The 23,062-nt window shown below is 56.5% G+C and overlaps 1 protein-coding gene across 1 annotated transcript; it reads right to left on the bottom strand.

The window, feature by feature from the left end:
* Positions 1-552: 552 nt before the first annotated feature.
* On the bottom strand, positions 553-22,307 carry ITGB4 (integrin subunit beta 4). Its single transcript, XM_035558723.2, has 39 exons — positions 22,205-22,307; positions 21,852-21,934; positions 21,220-21,321; positions 20,774-20,978; positions 20,183-20,279; positions 19,665-19,836; positions 19,115-19,378; positions 18,343-18,432; positions 18,092-18,214; positions 17,839-18,006; positions 17,313-17,389; positions 16,964-17,175; positions 16,656-16,759; positions 16,426-16,524; positions 15,620-15,746; positions 15,367-15,486; positions 14,982-15,088; positions 14,680-14,713; positions 14,298-14,489; positions 14,008-14,111; positions 13,682-13,740; positions 13,326-13,349; positions 13,014-13,162; positions 12,754-12,933; positions 12,049-12,197; positions 11,478-11,682; positions 10,336-10,496; positions 9,717-9,897; positions 9,448-9,585; positions 8,726-8,908; positions 8,389-8,520; positions 6,100-6,264; positions 5,455-5,628; positions 4,303-4,452; positions 3,441-3,629; positions 3,018-3,173; positions 2,413-2,577; positions 1,895-2,008; positions 553-1,342 (listed from the first exon to the last, which is right to left on the bottom strand). Exons 1-39 carry the CDS (start codon positions 22,305-22,307, stop codon positions 1,200-1,202), a joined length of 5,400 nt encoding a protein of 1,799 aa, XP_035414616.1. The 3' UTR covers positions 553-1,199.
* Positions 22,308-23,062: the final 755 nt, after the last annotated feature.

The following is a 23,062-nucleotide window of genomic DNA, read 5'->3' on the forward strand; positions in this document are numbered from 1 at the left end:
TCCCTTGTGTTTACCGAGTGCTCACAGGTCTATTTTGGGACATTGCTATTGGGCAAAAGGGCTTTTAAAGGCGATCCAACAGTTTCTGTCCACAGTCTCTGTCCACATCAGCCCTGTGGGATGTCCTGAGCACCGTTCCCAGCTCTGGGCCCCGTAACAGAGCCGTTCCTCTTGCCCTGCTCCCCAGCAGCTCTCAGTCCTTCCACAAGCATGTGCTGCAGCTCCAGCAGGTGGACGTGGTGCGCACACAGCTGCTGGCAGCCTGCTGCTGAGGGCTGCAGGGCTGGCAGACGTCAGCTGCCCAAAACCAGGCTTTCCATGGGGTTTAGTGGCTGTTGGATGGAGCCCTTAACTAATTTCTTCCAGTTATGTGATGCTTCTCAGCAGCCACGGTCCCAGTTTATCCTCAGACACTCAGCATACATCTCATCCACCTCCTTTTTTTTTTTTTTATAAAATAATAAAATTTATAATATATTTATATATATACTACGAAAACTGTACAATAACATATGCAAAAAAAATGCATCAGAGGCCAACACAAGTAGTGCTATACAGATGAAAGGCTATACTTTGCTATCGTGGTACCAAAGGTTAGCAGCGAAGGACAGGTGCAGTAGGAAAGCAGAGGTTACCCTGACCCGCTACCATGCAGCTCTTAAAATAACCCAGAACAAAATCACCCTCTCCAGCATACAGCTGTTTTCCAGAGAGCCTGGAGCAAAGATGGGAACGGTGACCCTCTATAAATCAGGCTGTTTCAGGATGCCATCAGCTGGGCTCCTCTTAAAACTGAGGACCCGGGAATAAATCATTGCCTTCCATTTACCTGGGGAGGCTGGGGCCATCGAGGCACCTGCACTTCTGCAGGAGTGCTCGGATGGGTGGGCATCCAAAACGGTGTTGGAGCAACTGATGATTGCTCATGGAAGGCATCCTTGTAGATCCTGCAGGACTGGGGCTCCGCAAGGCAGGACGGGATGGCAAGCACCCGCCTGATGACCCAACCATGCGAGAGCTTGGAGTGCGCTGGGCTCTAAAGGAGAGCTCCAGAGCCTGAAGTGCCCTGGAAAGTCTCTGCCCATGGGAGGAGCTGCCCAGGCACCACGGCAGAGTCTGGATGAAGCACTCCTGAACCGTGCCATGAAGCCCTGCTAGCCCCAACGGCGGCATCCCGCTGGCAGGCAGCCTGCCCTGGCTCAGGCCTCGTAGAACTGCCTCTCCATCTGCTTGGTGAGGGTCCCACTGGACATCACGGTCCTGCTGACGAACTCTTTGGTGACCTGCTTGGTGAGGGTGCTGCTGGCGCTCTCCACCCGCTGGGTCGTCATCAGCATGCCGTCTGCAACGAAAGGCTTGGCGGTCAGGGTGCTGCACTGGGTATGGGGTCACAGGGAGTGGGGTTTGTGCTACCTCGTGCTTTTTGGCAGAGGTTTCTCCTCAAATACCACCTCTCCAAATCAATTAATTCGGTACTCTGCTACGCCAGTCAATAAGATGGATTGTCTACCAGCTCCCAAACTCTTCTTCTTACAGTATGAGCCTATGAGTCCTTGAACTCAAGGGGGACAACGTGGGACAGCTGGACTTGTGTAATTAAAATGGTCATCATACTTTTCTGCAGAGACCTAGCCTTACAGGAAGAACTGTGATTTCATCACCAGATAGCTCCTGTGGGGCTCTAAAAACTCGTGTTTCCCTCTGTGACCAGGCAGCACACAGGGATATGGCTGCAACTGCCTGCAGGGCAGAGCAGGATGTGGTGTAGAAAAGGGCCTGGTCCTCTCCATCCATCCTGCCTGGTGGACCCCCCTGCACTTCCCGGGACATCTGAGGTTAAAGCAGAGCTGACCTTTGCTCTCCAAGGGTTTCAGAGCAGACAGCATGCCCTTACCTGAGAAGTGGGGGTCCAGGGAGGAGTGGCTGATGCTGGTTTTGGTGGTGTATTCAGTAGGAAAGTTGTACACTTCTCTCATGTACTGCTGTCCTCCAAACTGTGAGAAAGTGCCTGGAGAGAAGGAAAAAGGGAGAAATCAGCCAGGAAATGACAAGGAGCTTCCAAGCTTGTGACCCTGCACAACGAGCACCAATGGTCAGTTCAGGGGGTTTGTCTTGTTGTCATTAGGGCCGGGTTTAGGAGGAACTGGGAGGACTGAGGACCTGTGCCTGTGTGTAGAATCAGACATAAATCAGAAGATTTGTAATAAATTAAAACATCGTCAGGTTTTCATAACTGTCCCACATTCAGTGCATTTTGCAGGACAGGGACAGTGCTCACAAAAGTACAACATGCTGTCATTAAAGAGACGGAAAATGGAATCACAACCAGAGCTGGGAAGGGCTCCAGGAGTCATATTTCCTGCTCTGAGAGGCCTCTTGCTTTTGCATTCCCAGGAAGATGTGGTACCATACCTCCGTCCTGAGATTCGATGGTGATGATGCCTTCTCTCTCCGGCCCGAAGCCTTGGGTGGTCTTGGCTTGCACTTTGAACTTGTACGGGATGTTCTCGCTCAGGTGGGGCACGGTCAGGGTTGTTTCTGGATTGTCTCCTTCAACGTAGATATTCCTGGGCTCCCCTAAAAACACAGACAGGCTGGGGTGAAGACAGACAGACAGACAGACAGGAGTGACCGTCCATGCAAACACCTCCCACTTCTGGCTGGTGTCTTGGCTTTCCCTAAGCTCTATGCCACCCACAAGTTGTATGATCGTACCCTGAGAAATAGGGCAGCTAAGACAGCCCTACTTCAGTACAGTGCTGATCCTGAACAAAAAACCTCCACTGGATTTGGGCTGTGTCACGTCCTTCGTCTCCCCACTTTTGTTACACCAGATCATGCAATGACTCAAAGCATCGGGGTCCAGCTGTTCCCAGGCCTGGAACCAGTCTCACGTCCCCACTTTGCGCTGATGTGAGCACACAACTCTGTTGCTGGTCCCAGCAAAAAAGCAGCAAGTTTCTGCTGGAGGTTGTTTTCTGCACAAGGAACTGGTTTTCCACAGCCTTCTACCTTACCTCCTCCGTGCAGCATCTCGCAGGTGACCAGGTAGCCCAGGATGGCCCCGTTGGGCTTGCGGGGCCTCTCCCAGCTGAGCTGCAGGGAATCGGGGCTGAGGGCAGTGAAGACCAGTGGTCCGGGAGCGCTGGGTGTGCTCAGAGTGAAGGGGGAACCTGCGGGGGCACAAGTGAGGGGTCAGAAGGTGGTGGGGAGGATCCTGGCTGGGGGCTGCACACAGTGTTTGTGTAACGAGCTGGGAGGCCTCAGCTACCCCAACAGCTAAGGGAAGCTTAACAGCACGTGGGGAAAAAGGTCCCATTTCTTAATGAAAAAAAGGAAAGGAGAGCTCAGGATGGGGTAAGGGAAGAGAAAACCACCAGCAGTGTGGACAGAAGTAGAGCCATCAGCACCACCCCTCCCCAGGTCCCCATCCGCCTCACCTGGAACAGGGCTGAGCGGGCTCTGTGGGTCCACCTGGGACTCAATAGTGATGACTCCTTCCCTCTCGGGGCCCCAGCCCTCCTCACTCTGCGCCTTCACCTTGAAGATGTAGGAGTGGTTGGGCAGCAGGTCCTCCACCACCACCGAGTTCTGGCTGGGGTTGGGGATGGTGAGGCGGTGCACCTCTCCTGGGACACACGGGAAAGGGGGACATCAGCACTGTGTTGCAGGCACAAAGGCAGAGCCCTGGGTTTCTCCTAAACCCTACTTCAAATGAACTGCCTGGAAAACTGGGCCAGAAAAATTCATCCAGGGTCCCCCCAGCTCCCCAGCCACCTCCATCACACCTTGCCCTCACCAGCTGGTAGCACAGGACCAGATGTTGCTCCAAAAAAGGCTTGGGACAAACAATGGCTTCTTGAAAACTCAGGGATTTTCAAGCAAAGAGAACTACATTTTCACTAACTGCCCCAAGTTTCATGTAAAAATAATAAATTTTTGTTCCAATCCTTGTCCAAATCCAATGTGATGAAAAAACCTTCAGCTAAGACGGTGATGGAGAAGGAGCACAGGGTTTTTTGGAGGAGGAGTGACTCCACAAGCAATGCTAGGGAATTGTCCCCCTGACATAAACAGGGAATAAAAAGTGTGGCTGAGGCATTTCCTCAGGGCTACAGAAAAAGCAGAGTTGGGACCAGTCCCTAAATCACAGAGTGGTTGTGAGGGACCTCTGGAGGTCATCTGGTCCAACCCTTCTGCTCGAGGAAACCCAAGAGAGCAGGCTGCCCAGAAGACCTGAGCAAGTCTCCACCACCAAAAGTTCCCAGCACTGCCCAGTGACCCATCTGCCTGCCCGCTCACCTCCGTTGAGCAGCTGGTACTGCACGCTGTAGCCCTGCACCTCCTTCTCACAGTGCGGCTCCTGCCAGCTCACCTTCAGGGAGGTGGGCCCCAAGGCGGAGAAGACCAAACGGGTCGGGGTGTCGGGGACGCCCAGCGGCAGCCTGGAATCTGAGGCAGAACGGGACCGTCACGGCAGGGATTTGGGGGCAAGGGGTTAGTTGGGCTGGGGGAGAGGAGGGAGCAGCACGCGCAAGCGTGGGATGGTCCTGATGGTCCAGGGAGAACGTGGTGAGAACGTGGTGAGATGTCCTCTCTGCAAGCTGGCCCCGTCAAGAGGGGGACTAGATGGCTCTGCACACCTACAGGGATGTCCTATGACCTTGGGGTGCCACCCTTGGGTGGGACAAGGCAAGATAAGCTTCATGGCCCTGTGGCGGAGCAACCAGAGCAGGGGCCCATGTGCTGCGTGCGACCCTCCTGGCTCACCCCAAAGCAGTCCAGTCTGCCAAACCCTTCATGGGCATCTTCAGAGCAAGCATGGCTCAGTTCAGAGTGGCCCTAGCCTACAACTAAAGCAGCCCAGGGATTGTTCAAGGGGACAGGGGCAGCTGGGACCAGAGCGGGGTGCTCCTGGCTCCCCGCAGCTCAGCCCAGTGGGACACAAGGCTTATGGCAAGCACAGAAGCCTCCCAGGGAGGTGAAGCTCAGGGATGGGCACGTGAAGCTGCTTTCTACCCCTGCTTTCTGAGTGCAGCACACAATCGAAGTTCCTGGCAGGACCTCATGGACTTTTGACCAAAGAGTTTGCAGAGGGACATCTCATACGGAGCACACGTTCTCCCCAGGAGTCCTCCAAAGGCCTGTGGGGTAAGAATGGGGACAATAAGCTTGTTAGGAATGAAGAGGAGGGGACAATGAGGTGGTCAGCTCGTTAGAGCATGGTGGCAGCGGCAGTGAGTGTTAATCAGCCCACGTGGCTTGAAACACAGCTGAAGTGACCTGCAAATAGAAAGGTGGTGTGATGGAGGCACAGCCTGGGTGTTGGTGTGGCACACAGAAAGCCATGGAGAGAGGGTTTGGGGGCAGCAGATGGCAACAGCTCACGGATGGCCAGTGGCCTGGCTGGTTATGGGATGAGTGGCTGGAAGGAGACACTGGACAAAGTTGTACCTATGTACTTGCAAATCCCTGCGGACCCATCAGTCATGATTATAGAGTCCCGAAAGCCGGTGCTGGGGTAGTAACCCTTCACCTTTGCCCTGCTCCTGAAACCCACATCCCGGGGCAGCGGGATTTTCCTCCCAGCATCTTCACGGATGGGAGGGAGGGGTCTCCCTGGGTAATCTACAGAGCAGCGTAAGAGAAAGAGAGAAAGAGAAAAACACTGTTGAAGACTTCAGAGCGGGTTCAGCCCAGGTGTTGGCTCCTGCACAGAGATTTTTTTTTTTTAAGGCTCAGATTTTAAGGTCTTTTACAACCTGACAGCGCCAGCCTGGTGTACATGCATGGAGCTGAAAGAGAACCATGCTGCTGGACAGAGTAAGAGGTAAACGTGCTTTTCCTGGGGTGCTTTGCAGTTTCCCAGGTGCTCTGCACATCAGGGATGGGCAGCCTGTCCAGAGTGGTCTGGAAGCAGAGCAGCCTTACCAAAGCATTTGCACATCAGTGGTAAGGACACAACCTTCCTGATCTTTGGTTCATGGTCCCCTTTGGCTGTGAACACAGTCCTCACCCCAAAAGGATCTGCAGGGCATGAACCCGAAGGCGGTTATGAAGGTGGAAGAGAAGAACCGTCCCCGCCACGTCCGCACTCACCATGCCCCATCATCATCGTGGAGTAGTCTCTGGTCAGCGAGGAGCTGCCCATCACCCTGTGCTCCTGCTGCACGTGTGAGCTCATCTGGTGGTAGCTGGTGTTTGTTGCCCTGGTCAGTGTGCCGCTGCTGCCGGAGAAGTCCACCCGGCCGTTCAGCAGGTGCTCTGTGGAAGAGGGCACACCGTGAGGAAGGTGGATAGAGGGCTGGGCTTCTGCTCCAGTTTCCCTGGGGAGGGAGCAGGAGGCACCACGTGCATCCTGCCTCGGCTTTGTCCTGGCTTTAGCCGCTCTGGAAGGTGGTTGTGGAGCGCTCCATCTAGAACAAGCCACGGTCACCCAACGCAATAATGGGGAAACAAACGGGGAAACAGAGACTGCCTACACCCAGCACCAGAGACACCCATGGTGCCCAAGGTAACTCCAGACCTCGGCCTCGCTGGGGCACTGCCTTGTGGTTCTCTCTCTCCTTTGACGCAAACAAGTTTATAATTTCACGTTATAAAAAAAAAAAAAAAAAAAGAAGGCAGAAGAAGAAAAACAGCCCTTTATGCAGGCGGTTTCTCCAAATCTCACTCTGGATCCCATCTCAGCTGGATCTGAAAAGCAAACTGCTTCGTTGTTCAGGTCCTTGACAAATCCTCATCCCCTCTCAGCAGGCTGGGAGAGATCAGCTACCATGAGAGAGTGATTTCTGTTTAACGGTCCAGCAGATCTGCCCTGGTAGCTCAGGGCACTCAGTTAAGGTGAGGAGCTGCCCTTGGAGGTGGTACTTAGCAGGCATCATTTGAGTTTGGCTCATGCCTTGAAGGTCCGGCCTGTTGTAGAAGCAACTTGCTAGCAGGCTCCCAAGTCCATGCCGAGATGGGGGTTACCTTGACACTCGTGAGCAGACACACCAGGACAAGGCTTTGAAGCAGACTCTACAGCACGTGAACATCACGCCAACAGGAGGACGGGCACACAAGGGGAGGAAGGGGGCACGTGCTGGGGGGGGCCCAGCCGCAGGCCCCGTGGCTCAGAGCAGGACGAGACAGGACACTCAGGGCCATACGAAGCCGTCCTTCACCTGCTTGGGGCCGGGGGGTCCCACTCCTCATCAGGCTGCCAGTAGCCACGTCGCTGTCCTCCTCGCGGAGGAGACCCTCGGTGTCCGAGGAGAGGTGGCTGCTGCCAGAGAGGCGGGGAATGGTTTCGGGTGGGAGCCTCCAGGTGATGCGGCGAAGATCCAAGTCTTCTCCCAGCAGCTGCACATATTTCCACCTGGAGCCTTTTGGGACAAGGCAAGCACTGGTGTTGGCATGATCTGTGGAGGACAGGGCGAGCTCCCCACCGCCTTTGTGCTGCTTGCCGGGGAGGGGAAGGGGAAGCCAGCGGGGGGAACAAGGCCCGTTGGCTGACGAGGCCAGGAGGTGCAACCATCAGGTGAGTGGTAGATGGAGGGAATGTGACATGCATGGGGTGTCCCAGCCCCAGGACTGTTTTCCAGCCCTGCGTCCGTCACGACAGAAGGTGAGAGTCCAAGTCCCACCGTATGGCTGTCCCTGTCACGAAGAGCCTGATACACTGGTCCTCTGCTTGGGAGAGGCTTCCTTGTTCCACGATGTGCACATGGGATGGTAAGACCTTTGGTGTTCCTGTTATTTCTGTTTTCTGCAGGGACCAGGGACTTGCTTCTGGATCCCAGGCTCTGGAGAACTCCCCAGGAAAGACCCTCCAGATCCCAATGACAACCTCAGCATTTCACTTATGGCCAGTCTTTCCCTTGTTGTCCCAGTACAGCAGACGGGGGAGCCAGCCCCACTCAGAGCGAAGTGATGGAGGAAGAGCTCAGAGGCCACAGGGATCCACTGGGATCCAATTCACTGGCCAGTGCCTCCCCACCACTTGGCAAGATCCCTTCTGTTGGCTTGGCCAAGACCCCGAGCACCCAAGGGACTCAGAGGTCTGTGCCTCACCAGCTCCTGTTTTCTGACAGTAACTCTTGGTCCATTCAGACACCAAAATGAAGGGAAGATGAGCCCAGAGGGCTATGAAAAACTCCTCTACCACCCCACACCAAAATCTGCCTTTGCCTCATGGCTAAGACAAGGAGACACGGATCTTATTTAGACTAAGACCAGTGAAGTGTTCCCAAGCACTATGCTTTGGAAATGCTGGTCTCCACCAGCTCCATGATTCACATCTCCCTGTCGCTGTGAGGAGGAAAGGAGCAACGAAACTAATTGCTGAAAACTGTTAAGGAAAAATGAACGTTGAAAATGACCTTTGCAAAACCTGGAGCAACATACCTGAATCATCAGAGACGCTGGGATGCTTGCTGCCAACTGGAGAACGAAGCACATCTGTGCTGTACATCAGGTAGCTGTCGTAGTCCTCACCTCCTTCAGCATCGATGATGGGGACATCGGGGATGATCGGGACTGGAGGGGAGGTGGAAAATGCCATTAGACCTGCAGCTCAAAACCACACTAGCTCCACCATGCTCAGGCTGCCCTTCAGCCTTCACCAGGGTGATCAGCACGGTGGAAAGGGCAGGGTGTGGAGAAGCAGAGGGGTGATGGAGAAAGCCCCCTGGCACTGCTCCTGCCTCCCCTGCTCCCCACCCAGGCAGGGCAATAAACTCACTGGACAACGGACGCCTGGGCTGCGTAGCAAGGTTGATGGTGGCTTCTCTCTCAGGCCCCCAGCCAGCACCATTTCTGGCCTTCACCATGTAACGGTAGGGCTGGGACTCCCGCAGGTTTTCTATCAGCACCATGCGTTTCTTTGGGTCTTCCACCAGCACCTTCTTCACTGGGCCAATGGGTACTGAAAGTACAGGTGCACATTTCCCCCATGAGACACAGAGAAACCCTCCGCGGCCCTTCCTTGGCCAACAGGCTTGTGGTTTGGTGTCAGGACATAGCTTGGCTCTGGGACAAGGTGCTGAGGCTATCTGGGTTGCTAGTGACAGGCATGACATAATTTTGGAGAAATGCCCAAACCGAATGATGAAGTCAACCCACAGCAGAAGTCTCCTATTGCTGGCATATCAGCTACTGTCACCAGATAGCATCTTTCTGGCACCATAGTCCCTCTAGACCTATGAACTAAGTTTTTAAGGTGAAAAACAACACAAAACCACTACTGAAGTGAATAGGAACTGAGGGTGCTCATGGCTTTGAAGGATTAAGCCCTGAGTGATGACTTCCTGAACTCCCTCCTTCTGGAAATGACCCCTCCAGATCCCACTATTACAAGAAATGCTTTTGGATCCATTTTGATTCTGCTGCAACTTGGGACCAGCCCAGATGTGGAAAGTGCTCTCCAGCTGGTAGAGCTGCCCCGGCCAGCAAACGAGCTCTTACTGTTGTCCTCGTTAACAAGTCCATAGCTGACTTCATATGCCGTGATCTCCCCGTTGGTTTCTGCGGGCTCAGCCCAGCTCAGCTGCGTCACGGTGGAAGAGACAACGTTGAAAGCCAAGCGGCCAGGCTCGCTGGGCACTGGAAAGGCAAGGACAAGGTGCCCAGGTTACTCCAGCTGGGAGCGTTCAGGTGCTCAGAGCTCCCTGAATTACAGGCACAAGGATGCCAGCTTGCTCCCATGTGGGGAAAATGAGGTACAGAGCGCTCACCGTCCTCCAGCGTGCGGCAGTGGACGATGTCGGAGTAGACCCCTTCACCCACGGCATTGTAGGCGCAGACTTGCATCTCATAGTCACAGAAGGGGTAGAGGTTACTCAGTTCTGCCGATGGTGATTTGACATCGATGAGGCGAGCTTCTGACTCGGGGTCCCCCTGGATCCAGTATTTCACCTGACAAAGCAAGAGAAAGCCATGATTCCTTCAGATCCTTGCCGTAACAGGAAAGGAATTCCTCATCTCTTCTTAAAGCTGTTCTGGGAAAGCCACGGTGTGTCGCCACCCCTCCAAATGGGGGACCAGGACGCTTATGGTATCTCCAGCCCTCCCTGTCTCACCTACACCCCATACAGCACAGGCAGGTGTCCTCCAGCACCTTCCCTGCAGCTCTGCCCAGTGGTAAGTGATAGAAAAGGAGATGAACCCACCAGAAAACTTTTCTGCAACCCCCACATCCACCCAGCAATCCCAAGGATGGAGGGAGGCCAGAAAGGGAGAGCTTGCTCCGGCCTTTGGGTCTCTTCTCCCCACCCCTTCAGCATGAGTGACCATGTACATGCAGCAGCTGCAGGATGGGACCCACATCCTCCCCAATCCACTCTCCCCCTTTACCTTGTACCCCAGGGGTTTTCCTGGTGGAGGAAACCAGCTGAAACGGATTTTCCTGGAGCTGAGAGCCTGGGCATTGGGATTCAGCGGTGCACCCAGGCGGCCTTTGGGGGACTGGGTGACCTGGCCCATGCCAGTCAGCGGGGGGACGCCATCCACCACCTCTGCAGACATGAGGAAACGAGAGCACATCAGTGCCTGTGCCCCATGGGGATGGAGAAGAAGGAAACATGCCTCTTCCTAGCACTACCTGGTCATTATCGAGTGAACCTCTTAAAGCATTTCTGAAGGGTAGATCCCCATCACAGGGAAGGGAAACTGAGGCACTCGGTGACGACATCCCCCAAACCACACAGCTAGCTGGCACAAGGGTCTGGCTCTGACCCCCCTGAGTCCTGCACCTCTTTCTCTTCTCACAGTCTGCCCAGGTAGGAAGAACTTGGCTTCTTGCAGCTGAAAACCCTTAGCTTTGTCTGAATATATTTAGTAATGCTTCCACATCTTGATTGCTTGCCCTGTGTGGCTATGAGAGGAGCGGGAGATGTGCAGAGCCTTCTCAAGTCACAGAATCACAGAATATCCCGAGTTGGAAGGGACCCACAAGGATCATCGAGTCCAACTCCTGGAACCACACAGGTCTACCCAAAAAGTCCCCCCCTTGCTTCTCCTAGAAAGCCACCAAGGCCTTGCCTGTCCCGGGAAGCTACTCTGGTTACTCCAGTGACAAGGGACTTTTTTATCCCCAGTATTCCTAGCCATTACCACGATAAATCTCTCTCCATTATTGACCCATTTGCTGACAGCTCTTACAGCTCTGTATGGCCACAGTCACAGGAACCACCAAGCACAGCTCCCAGAAAGGGAGCCTCTCCTTTATTTTAACAGCTTTTTCTTCAAATCCCCAAGGAAAAGGAAAAAAGAATGCCCTCTATTTCCTTTTGCAGTGTAGATATTCATCTTCTTCCCAGCCGGTGCCTATACCCGCTCAAGCCTCTAGAGGGAGACGCAAATCTACCAGTGGGAGCTGGAGGCACCTCCTCATCCCTGCCCTTAGGGTGAAGAGCAGGGTTTGGAGCTCTGGAGGACCCGGGTGGGCTGGTCCTGCTGGGGTCCCCCACCTCCTGCTGCCATCTGCCAGCCCCTACCTGGGTCAGCGATGGTCACCGTGGCCTGGGGGTAGCGGCCAATCTTGGCACCGTACTTGGGATGGAGAAGGTCGATGGCGAACTGCTTGAGCTGGCAGTTGTGCAGGAGGGTGTCTATTTCGGTGAGCTCCAGGAGGGAGACCTGGACCTCTTTCCGGGTCTCACCGGGCTGGAAGATCAGGTCGCCTTCTGCAAAGACATAGTCCTGGAGGAGGAGGGAGAGGTGTGTGGTCAGAGCACGCAGCACCTGTGAGACAGTTCCCAGCAAGCTTCCCCTTGTCTCCCAGTGAACCTCCAACTGGCCTCCCAGTACCCACAGCTCAGGGGGCAGCCAGCACCCTCTGGCTCAGGTGCAGGCAGCCTCTCAGGTCCCTGAGGCACAGGGAATGAAGGCAGAAATCAGGAATAGAGGAGAACGTGTCTGTCCTTGTGCTAAACACAAGCCTTGGGTCCACCTTCTCCTGGCCATGTCCCCTTTGAACCCAATTCAGTTTTCCTGCAGCCCTGGGGTTGGTTCCTTCCTTGGTGTCTGCTCATTCCTGCCTGCCAAGGACAGGAGCATTGTCCTTACCCTGCCATCCTTGGCGGTGAGATCTCGGGTCCTGTAGGTGACTTGGGACTTCCCGTTGTCTATGATCTCCCGCAGGACAGGGATCTTGGCCACCTTGTCAAAGCGGCTGTGGGAGTAGGCTGGCTGCAAGAAGGTGATGAGGCTGCTGGCTGGAAGGGCAGGACAGAACAAATGTGTAAATACATGAAAAATCACATTACAAGCACTCGGGAAGAGAGTTCCTACCATCCATGGGTATGAACTGCATTTGAAATACCACTGCATGGACTGGAGACTTTACCAGTCCTCTTGTTCCCTGCTCAAAACAACCACACAGAAAGCAGAGGCAAATCACTGGGGGCATTCACCTGCCCCAAGCACAGCATAAGAGAGCTTCTGCTACATCACTCCAACAACCTTAGAACTGGAGCAGCAGAGGCACGTGGCCAACCTTGGATCTGCCACGCAACTGATAGCACTTAAACCTGTGATGGTCAAACATTTTGGTCTCTTCCACCAGGGATGATGATCCTCCCCTGGATGCTTTAAAAGATGCTCTAGTTTAGACCCAGGTGGCTTCAGATAGCAGTCACCAGGCAAGTCTCTGGCTTGTGATGCTGGGGAACTCAGCACCTTCCTTAGGAACCACATGAGTCCATCTGGACATGGGGCACACCAACACAAATGCCCTTGGTCATGCCTCGTGCCATGGCTGCTGCCCTTCACCTTGTTCTTTGATGATGGTGATGTTGACCAGCCTGCGTCCAATCTCTGCGATGCCGGTGGGGACATCAATGGCCTCCACCTGCAGCTGCTTCTCATCATCATCATCCTCCCTGATGAAGAGCGGGACACGGACATCCACCAGCTCCACGGCTTCTTGGAACTCCACCATCCCGTGAGCATCTGGGGGAAGGGGCAATGGTGAGAGGTGGGAAATGCCCCCTCTGCCTGGCCAGGATGCAGTGCTGGACTCCATTCTCTACCTTGATCTGAGGTCACGGTGTAATAACCTGGCGAAACCTTTAGGTCATTGAAAGCCTCGTGGGAGACATGCTTCTCGGTGACTTTGATGATGTCTGTCTTGGCTGAGCGAGGGGCAGTGAGCACAGTGTCCACGATGGTGTGGTCCTGCCTGCGGCCGGGGGGAAGAGAAAGCAGGGGAAGAGCTGAGGCCAGGATTGCTCATTGCATGCAGCAGCTGGAGGGGTTAGTGGGTGCGCAGGGCATTCTGCCACCCACACTCCTGCACATGAAGAGGGAGAAGCAACGAAGAGAGGGCTGCAAGCTCCACTTACCTTTTCCCAGAATTGGGCTGTACCCTGAGGGAAAATAAAATAAAAAATAAATAAGAGTGAGTAACGCTTCTGGGGAGACAAAGTTCTGGGTGAATCACAGCCCTGCACATGTCTGAGCCGTGGCAGATGCCCCAGGGGCTTCAGCCGTGGGGAGCAGTGCCAAACCTTCCTGCAGAGCCTGCGGCCCCCGGCGGGTGAAGCTCCTCGCTGGGCTCATGTTTGTGTTGGGAATGGCTCATGGACCCTGCACCCTCCCAGCTCACAGATTTCACACCCTTTCCCATCCTCTTCCTCATGAGCAGCGCCCTGGGGCAACCCTGACCCTGAGACAGGCGTTCTCCCCCCCGGTGACCCACCTGAACTTGGTCTGCTGGAGCTTGTGGCAGCCTGGGATGTGCTTGTAAATGTCGTTCAGCTGCAGGGAGCAAGAGGGACACAGGGTTTGTCCCAGGACATAGCCAGAGGCTGCAAACTGAAGCTAAACAGGAGCTTCAGGAGCAAACCTCATCAATGTGATGCTCTGATAATTCTTAGGATTTGTGGTTTCTTTCAGAAAGGAAAAAATCAGGAAAAATCTCTTCTTCATTTCAAGGACTGAATGTCCAGGGAAGGTGCAACGGCCACCACTGCCGTGGCTGTGCCCCATCCCACCCCAAGCCCCCCCAGGTGCTCAGGCCCTTACGTTCTCCTCCACTTCCTTGCGCAGCTGCTCGCACTCCCGGCTCTCTGGCTTCATGAGGTTCTGCGTGAAAAGCCGGGTCAGCCTCAGAGACAGCCCGTAGGAAACTGCAAGGAGAAATGCCCCGGTCAGCTTTCTTCCCTCCAGGTCAGAGAAATAACCCAGCAAAAGCTGGATGTGTGGGGATATGCGTGATATATGTGGGGATATGGTGTCCAGATCCCATGGATTCATCCCCTTTATGGCACCACAGCACCTCCTCAGGGTCCCCGTTGCTCGGGTGAGACACTTACTGAGATCTTTGGGGTTGGCGGTGGCAGCGTGGGAGGCGAAGCCCTGCTTGTGGACGTTGTTGTTGATCTTCCAGCGGACGGTGTCCCGGCCCTTGAGGGACCCGCTGCGGACCATGGGGGTGTCCAGGTGGTCGGAGGACATGAGGCTCTGGCGCAGCATGTAGTGGTCCTCCTTGAAGCCAACCGTGCGACCTGCAGAGCAGGGGATAGAGTCAGACTGCCATGCCAGCTGCTGTCGGGCAGGGAGGACGGGCAGCAGCTTGGCTCTGCTAGGAGATGGCCCTAATTTACCACCCCAGGAGGAGATCCCTACTTATGTCCCTCCCAGGAAGGCACTAACCTCACAAACCCCTCCCCCCCCCCCAATTCAAAGGGCTGGTACCTCGTGCACAGCAGGGAAGCAGGGCCAGGCAAGCCTAGAAAAGACATGACCAAACACACAGTCACTCTGCAGCCAAGGGTGTAAAAATCCCAAGTTTCCAGCTGGGAGGGCTCACAGCAGCATGGCTGGAGCAGGGATGGGTGGGCAGTGGATGAATGGGGCTCTGGAAGGTGATTTTAGCCAGATATCCTTTTAGTGGGGAAATCACACTGCAATTCATGCCAGCAACAGCAGAGTTGCTGGATGCCATCAGGACCCAGCCCTGGCGGAGGCAGGATGTGTTCGGGAAATTTGTCACTCACCTTGCAGCAGGCGCAGAACCTCCAGCAGAGCAGCAGCAGCAGCCCCAGGAGAAGGATCAGGAAAATGAGCAGCGGGATGAGCCAGAGGAAGCTTCCCGGAGGGCACTCTGCAAGCGACAGCAGCACCGGCTGTAACTGCAGGGCAGCAGCCAGGGGAGGGAACGGGGAGAGCACGGCCACAGCTCTCGGAGGGATGGAGCAGCCCAGAAGCTTCTCTCCCGGTGCTCACAAGGAGAAATGCTGCCCAGGGAGAGCTCTGCCACCTCTTGGCTCACACCCAAGGGGCCATCCAACACCTTGCATCTCTCCCTGCGTGTGCTGGGTGCTCATCACCAAAACTGCTGCTCTTTGAGGATGCTAATCTCCACCTCCCGTGCCTGCTCACCTTTCTTCTTCTGCACCTGGACAGTGGCGTTGGGGAGGATGCTGGGGTCTCCCTTCAGGGCGTAGTGGTAGGTGCAGTCATCCTCCTCATCCTGGAAGGAGCAGTGCTCGCTGGCCTCCTCTGCAGACAGATTGGGGACACAATCACCAGGCTGCAGAGTTACCAGGACTGGGAAGCCCGGCACTAAGCACGAGGAGACACCAGGGCATATGTGCACGGGGCAGGCACACCACGCGTGTCTGCGTCCTGCTACCTTTCTTCAGCTCCTCCACCATCTGGACCTGGAGGTGGCACGTGCTGCAGTTCCCTTTCCTGTTGCCTGTTCCCCAGGCCTGGCACTGAACGCAGTCCCGGATGCTCTCGCAGACGGCCTGGAAGCCCTGGGCAGAGGCACAAGGCACCGTCAGGAGACCAGCCACCGGGCAAGCATCGTGCCTGGAGGCAGGCTGGGGAAATCTCTCCAACCACCTGCCTCGGAGACACCCTGAGCCACGCAGCCCTGGCCCAGAGGCTGGAGGTGTTTGGGCTGGATGGAAGTGCTGAGCCCTCACCATCTCTCCAAAACCTCTTACACCAACAGCCTACGTCAGGGCAGCAATCAGATCTTCTCCAAGGGCTTTAGGTGGCCTTCCCAGAACACAACCAAGCCAGCTTTCTCCACTGCACGTGGGATTAGCATGTGTTGTCAGTAGGAAAACTGAGGCACCCAGCCATGAAATGAGTTTTTATGGCCTTGGGGCAGATCAGAACAAGCCAGGAGCTGAGACTCAGACTCTGCCCTGCCCCTCGGTGCATGCCCTTCACCAGCGTGCAGGCACACAAGGCACACGTGTGGCACCCAGGGGCTGTAACGCCTCTGGGGGCACAGCAAGCCCACGGCTGCAGGGTGCGCCCACCACAAACCCATCCCAGCCATTTCAGCACAGGCGAGCCCGTGCCCTGCTCAGGACTTTGCTCCCGACCGAGATATGCCTACACCCTCGCTTTGCTCTCCTTCCCTACAGGTTCTCGATGTGAAGGAGAAGTGAGAGCCCCGAGGGTCCCCAGGCTGAGGCTCACCAGGGAGTAGCTGATCTCGCAGGTGGAGCTGATGTACACAGATGCCTTGTCACAGATGCACCTGCCACACTCGCACCTCCCCTGGTTGTTGCAGATGCCCTGGGAAGCAGAGGGGACAGTTGGTGTCTGAGAGCAGCCACAGGCAGCAGCACCGGGTGCCAGCAAGCTGCTGCCGGCTCCCCAGCACAGGGACATTTGCTACGGCCTGGCGTGGCCCTGCCAGGACGTACCCCCCGGCTGTCGATGCAGGTGTCGTTGCTCGTGGGACACTCGCAGCCTGGGCCCTCCCAGCCGCTCTCACACACGCAGGCACCCTTGGAGCAGCGACCGCGATCTGCAAGAGGGGACGTCACCGTGCTGCACCAATCCCAGGTACCCTCCCTGGGCTTTCCCACCATCTTGGGGTGCATCCTGAGCTCAGGAATGCCCCAATCTCCCCTGTCCCCGCAGCCCGTTCATTATTCACCCCTCTGTGCCAGCGTCTGGGGACACTCAGACCTGCAGGCACCAGAGAACAGGGCAGTGGGGTGGCACTCACCATTGCAGAGGAAGCCGGAGGTGCGCGGGCACTGCAGGACGTCATACTGGCAGAAGTCGCCATCGAAGCGCTGTGCCTGGCCCTCGAGGTTGCACTGGCACTTCCCGCAGAGACACTCGCCCCGGCCCGAGCACACCTTCTCATCGCCAGGGCGGATGCAGTCTGTTTTGTTGGAGGACAATTCCGAGGAGCAGTGGCACGTGTCCCCTTGCCTGATGGAGAGGAGATGGCGCTGAGAGAGGCAGGAGCAGGCCACGGGGCTGCCCCCGGGGCACAAGTGTGCATCCCGGTGGGTTGCCAGACATGGCCAGAACCCCCAGAGGGGCACAAGGCTTAGCAAAGTCCTTACCAGCCTTTGTGGCAGATGCACTGTCCACAGATGAAGTCCCCATGGAAGCTGCACTTGGGTGAGGAGACGACTGCATGCTGCAAGGAGAGAGTGAGGAGGTGCTGCTGGGTGGACTCAGTTCCCCCCAGGACCATTTCAGGAATCACAGAGGCAGAGCCAGGGGAAAGGCTTTGCCCACGAGACCGAGCTTTGTAGGACAGCTCAGTGTGGGCTGTGGTGAAAATGTCCTTGGGCTGAGCTCTGGGGGCAGCTGGGGGCAGCCACCTCCTGTCACCTGCGAGCCAGCATCTCCAGCCAGGTAGCACAGACCGGCCTGCTCAGCACGGGCAGGATGGGTGCCCAGCACCCCATAGCAGTCTCTTGGGTGTTCAAAGCTGCATCCTGGGGTCTCCCAGCCCAGAACTCAAAACCTCCAGCTCCAAAAACCGGGAGCTGCTGGCACTGAGCTGCAAGGGCTGACCGGGACCCGCACACGTTGACTGGCACATTCCCAGGAGGGGGGCACATCGGCAAACACAACCCGTACCTGTTCGCAAGGGCACACATCGCAGACCACCGAGGCTCTGACTTCAAGGCTGTCGCTCAAGGACGTGGGCTTCACGTGGATAACTCCCTGCCGGTCTTTCTCCGGGAGGCTGCAGACATGCTGCCCACCGACGTACTCGAGTGCCCTCACGCGCACCTTGAACTTGCCCTGCAGGGAAGGGGCAGTTGCGTGAGCCCTGTGGAGCGACCCCGCCGCTGGCACCCCACTCGTGCCTCCCATCCCGTGCACCTACCACTTCCCCTCGGGTGATGTTGAAGGAGCCGGATTCTGTCTTTTGGTACATGGAGGAGCTGAACTCTGTCTTCAAGGCCTTGGGGACGTAGTCAGCCCGGATGTCCATCTTGGAGCGGATGCGCTAGGGGGGCAGGAGGTGATTACAGCCCTGATTTTTCTGCAGCCCCACTGTGGCCACCCCATGGCCTGCCCCGGAGGGGCCACAACCTGCCCTGGGAGCAAGAGCGAAGACCCAGAGGGCACTGTTACCTCGAAGGCTGTGCGAAGCAGCTCCACGATGTTGGATGAGTCTTCCTGGAGCACCCCAATCTCAGAGATGGGGAAATATTTGTGCAGCTTCTGCAGGGAGAAAGGAGCTCAGTGGGGCACAGCACAGCCATGGCAGGTCCAGCTGCTGCCCCTCCTGGGTGGCCGGGAGCTGCCTGGGGGCAGCAACCCCTACAGCTCCCAGGGTCTGGTGCTCAGCCCAGCCTGAGACCAGGGCAGTGCTATTTGGGGCTGCTGGGATATGCAGACATGATTTTAGCAAGAAAGAAAACATTTTTTAGTAGGAAGCAGGCAGGGAACTGCCTGGGAGAAAGTCCTTGCATCAACTAAGTCGGGTCCTCAGGGATGTTCTCAGCTCAGCTGCATCAAGGTCTTGGGAAACCTCATCTAACGCTGCCATGGGCTCGGCTTTGAGCTTTTGTTCAGTGGAGCAGAGACCTCTTAAGATCCCTCACAACCTCAACTGCTCCCCAGCTCTCCCCACACTGCTTTACACGAAGCAGCCACCAAAATTAGGAGACCTCCAGAAGCTCAGGCTCCTGCACCCCAAGCAAGACACCCTGAGACCTCCCACACCCCAGAGCAGACACCAAGTGCCACGGCACCCTCCTGAATTGCCAGGGCATCGGTTCAGCACGTGGGGACCAGAGATGAGAGAACATTTTCTCCTGACAGCTGAGCTGCAAGCAGAGGAGTGATGGTCCTGGAGGACAGGTGAGCCCCCACAGCTCCCCCACCGCCAGGGTCTCCTCACCTCGTAGTAGCTGTAGGAGTGGTTGGTGACAGCAAAGATGGGGATGATGTTGTGCTGGCCCAGCAGGCGCACCAGGGTGGGCACCGACGGATAGTCCTGCTTGGTGTCATACACGTAGGTGCCCCTGGCGTCCAGGTGACACTTCTCGTCGTTCCTTGCTAGGATCCCTGCCAGGACATTGGTGCCGTCAGCTTCGTAGTGAAAGGCAGACTCGGTGGAGAACACGAGCAGGTGCGTGCTGTCCTTCCTCCAGCCGATCTTGTCCTACAGCCAGGGAGGGGGAGAAGAGACCATTGTCTCCAAGCCCAAACCACTGCACGTTGGCAGGTCAGGATTCAGAAAACCCCAGGGACACGGCATCACCTCCACCTGGCAGCAAACACAACCAGCTACGTGGCCCCAGCAATGCCAGCCCGCAGTTCTCTGCCTCCCCCAGCTGCACCCTAATGCATGGATGTCCCCATGCTGCTTCTCTTTCCCTCATTACCCAGATGGGCTCATTAAGACCAGACCCCCACCCCATTCGTTCCCCATGCCCCCAGCCCCTCACCTTGCACACAGCTGTCTGCAGGATGGCATCAAAGCCGCCCTCAGGGGCATCCAGGTTGCCGGAGATGCGCTCCTTCCTGAGCTCCTGGCTGAAGTAGTTGATGTTGTTGGTCAGACGGATGACGTTTTTGAAGGAGAAGGGGGAGTCGGCATTGTTCCAGGGCTCGCGAAGCCTAGGAGAGAGTAGGAGAGCAAAGGGATGCTCCAGCAAAGCGCTGCTTGCCCAGTGGCTGGAGGAGTGAAAGTCTCAACCTCTCCTCACTTTGGGGACCTCACGGAGCTGCTTGCTGCCCCCCGGCTGCATGGCCACAAGGAGGGGAAGGGTGGGAGAGCATTTGGGCAGACACCAAGCAGAAGAGGAGGAGGTGGAGGCAAAGGAAAGCCATGCAACCTGTCATGGCAGAGCAGGAGAAAGATGGACAGAGGCTCTGGCACTGCAGACAGAGAAAGCCACAGAGAAGCACAAGGGGGTTCCTGCCCTCCCCTCGCTGCCCCCAGGGACCCCTCAGCCCCACTCACTTCTCAGGCCTCATGTCTGTCTGCGGGGACGAGACTTTGTCCACAAACTTGCCAAAGCCGATGGTGTAGTTGGAGGTCAGGGCTTGCAGGAAGTCGGCTGGGAGGGAGGGAAGAAGGGACGTGAATAAGGAGACGCCCACCAGGCTGCTGCTCCAGGGTGTCCTTTCCTAGCATCTTCCTGGCTGGTCATGTCTTAGCTAAAACTCCCAGACTGTCAGCTTTAAAGCTCTTTAGGCTTAGGACTTGTCTTTTTTTGGGTAGTAATCTATGTCACATTTGGGAGCTCCTTGCCAAGACTGAGGCTTCTGCAACAGCACAAGCCCCACCGGCAGGGTCAGGATGCCAAAGGACCGCACAGAACAGCCCTGCAGGACAGCAGTCCCACACTGGGAGGACACAGGAAGGTCCCTGCAGGGCCAGGAGGGACATTCCCCCACCAAGCTGCACGGGGCAAGCGCAATTATAATCTAATCAATACAGGCACCTCTCAGTCCTTTGCCAGCAAAGGATTTGGGGCTGCAGGCAGGAGCGAGCTGCCCCTCTTCACGGGCACAAGACCCGTCTCCCTGCTTCACCCAGCTCTCATCTCACCTAGGTTGTGGCCCATGCTTTTGAGGTTGTCCAGATCATCGGACATAGAGTAGGAGAAGTCCATGAGGATGTAGAGATCCACGGGGCTCTCCAGGGGCTGGAAGACATCCATGTAGAAGCTCATCTCCTCCCCAGCCCGCAACCGCATGAACATGCCCTGGGGGGCCACCTGGGTCCTCTGCAGGCGCGTGTTGATGCTGATATTCTGCGAGGGGAGAGCGGTGTGAGGGGACGGACATCAGCTCCCAGGAGGGCGCAATTAGGGGAAGGCCAGGAGGGGAAGTCAAAGGGCCAGGACAGGTGGGAGGGAGCTGATTTTGAGTAGACCCTACATAAAAAATGGTCTGGATCTTGCATTTTTCCTGCAGGAGATTATCTAGGAAAGAGGCTGGGGATGGTGGGGCCCCTCGGGAGGAGCCAAGACACCAGTGCCTCCCAGCACCCACCTGCTCTGTCCGTATCTCGCCCCTCATGTAGACGATGCTGGCCTCCCTGCAGCCGTAGCGCAGCAGGTTCTCCCGCAGGTCGCAGCGGGGCTCGTCGAAGCTCTGCAACAGGGAGAGAGCAGCATTACGATCACCAAAAGCAGCAAATCCTCCCTGCAGGGAGGGCACGGAGCTTGTGAAGATAGGAGGGTCCCTGCTGACGTGATTGGGTCCAGAGAGCCCTTGCAAGCAGCAGAGGGGCAGGGAAATGGGGATGAATTTCATCTAAAAGCGCCAATGTCCTCCGGCACCAGGGGAATTTGAGCACCAGCAAGTTATTGGGCTGTCTGGGACAAGACTCTGCCTCCGTCCCTCGGGCACTCCTCCGCACAGAGAGCTTCAGGCCTGGCCAACAGGCGTTTTCTGATAAATCCCTGTATTCTGGAAGTTTGCCCCAGACTCTCCCTCCTCCCCGCTTGCCAGTGCCTGAGCCAAGGGAAATCCACGTCTCGGAGCTTTCGGTCTGGCGAAGCTGGAGCTGGGAGCTGGCTCCACTCTTGGGTTCCTTTCCTGGGTTTTGCCCGGGGGTGGTGGGATGCAGGGCGTGAAACCAGCCTGGAAGCAGAGCCCCAGTGTCCCCTGCCAGGTCTCACCTCTTCGGTGCAGAAGGAGCACTCCTTGTCCACTCGGATGCACTCAGAGCAGCTCTTTGCCCGGCTCTGCACACAGCGGTTATCTGGGGGGGAGGAAGCAGAAAAAAAAAAAAAAAAGGGTGAGCAGTGGAAGGGCTGCCCCCATCCCTGGGGGAGCCAGTGGAGGTTTTGCTGGGTTGTTTAGCAGAAAATAGCAAAAAAACAGCAGCGGGGTTTGCAAGAGAGGAGACCCAAGTGCTGGGGGGACAGCAGACAGGAGGAAAGGCACGTGGCACAGCCCATGGGGACTCGCGTGGTCCCATGGAGCAGCACCAAGCAGAGGTCGAGGGTAGACGTACAAAGGCTGCACTTACTTTTGCTCCTTTGGCAGAGGGTGGTGGTGCAGAGCAGGGACAGCAGCAGCAGCACGGCACATGCCCTTGGCAGGGCAGCCATCCTCTTCCTCCTGAAACACATGGCACGCTGAAATTGCGGGGCTCCAAGGGCTCGGCAGGGGAAACAGCCCCGGAGGAGGACAGATGCGGTGGGATGGCCCCGTGTGCCCTGGAGAGCTGGAGCCTGGCCGCAATCTCTGGTCTCAGCAGGGCAGAGCACGAAATCAAAACCGAGAGCGGCTCCTGCTCCATGCGGGCTTGTGCGAGAGGCTCAAAGTCCCCAGGCACTGGGGCAGGGCGGCTGCCGCGCCGCAGACGGCTGGAGCCCAGCACCCTCCGCACGTGAGAGCAGCGACCGACCGGGTCGAGGCCTTGCTCGGGCTGGGGAGGAGGAGATCAAAGGCGCCTGCACCCCAAAAGCAGAGCAGGGCCCTCCCTCCGGCTATTTCCTATGGCACTAAGAGTTTCCAGAATGGGCACACAACAAACAGAGGGTGAGGCTTTGGGAACACCAGACCTGGAACTCTGGCCTGCCTGGAGCTGTTGAAAGACTTCATGGTCTTCAGAGCCCAGCAGCTCTGGGACCCCTTGTGCAGATCCGGAGGCCAAAACCCAGACAGAATAAACCACTCTCCTTGCCTCCACACGTGATGGATTACCTGGCTGGCAGAGCGACCAGTGCTGCCCAGAAGTCTGCGGTCAGAGGTGGTAAACAGGAGAGACAGAGCTGCAACTCGAGCTCTGCAACTGCTGTGCCAGCTCTGGCACCACGGCAAGGCAAAGAGAACAGTCAAGGAAAAGTCTCTGGCATAAAGATATTTGTAAGGCATCTTTCTG

This window comes from Cygnus atratus, chromosome 18, assembly GCF_013377495.2.
Source record: "Cygnus atratus isolate AKBS03 ecotype Queensland, Australia chromosome 18, CAtr_DNAZoo_HiC_assembly, whole genome shotgun sequence".
Lineage (NCBI taxonomy): Eukaryota > Metazoa > Chordata > Aves > Anseriformes > Anatidae > Cygnus > Cygnus atratus.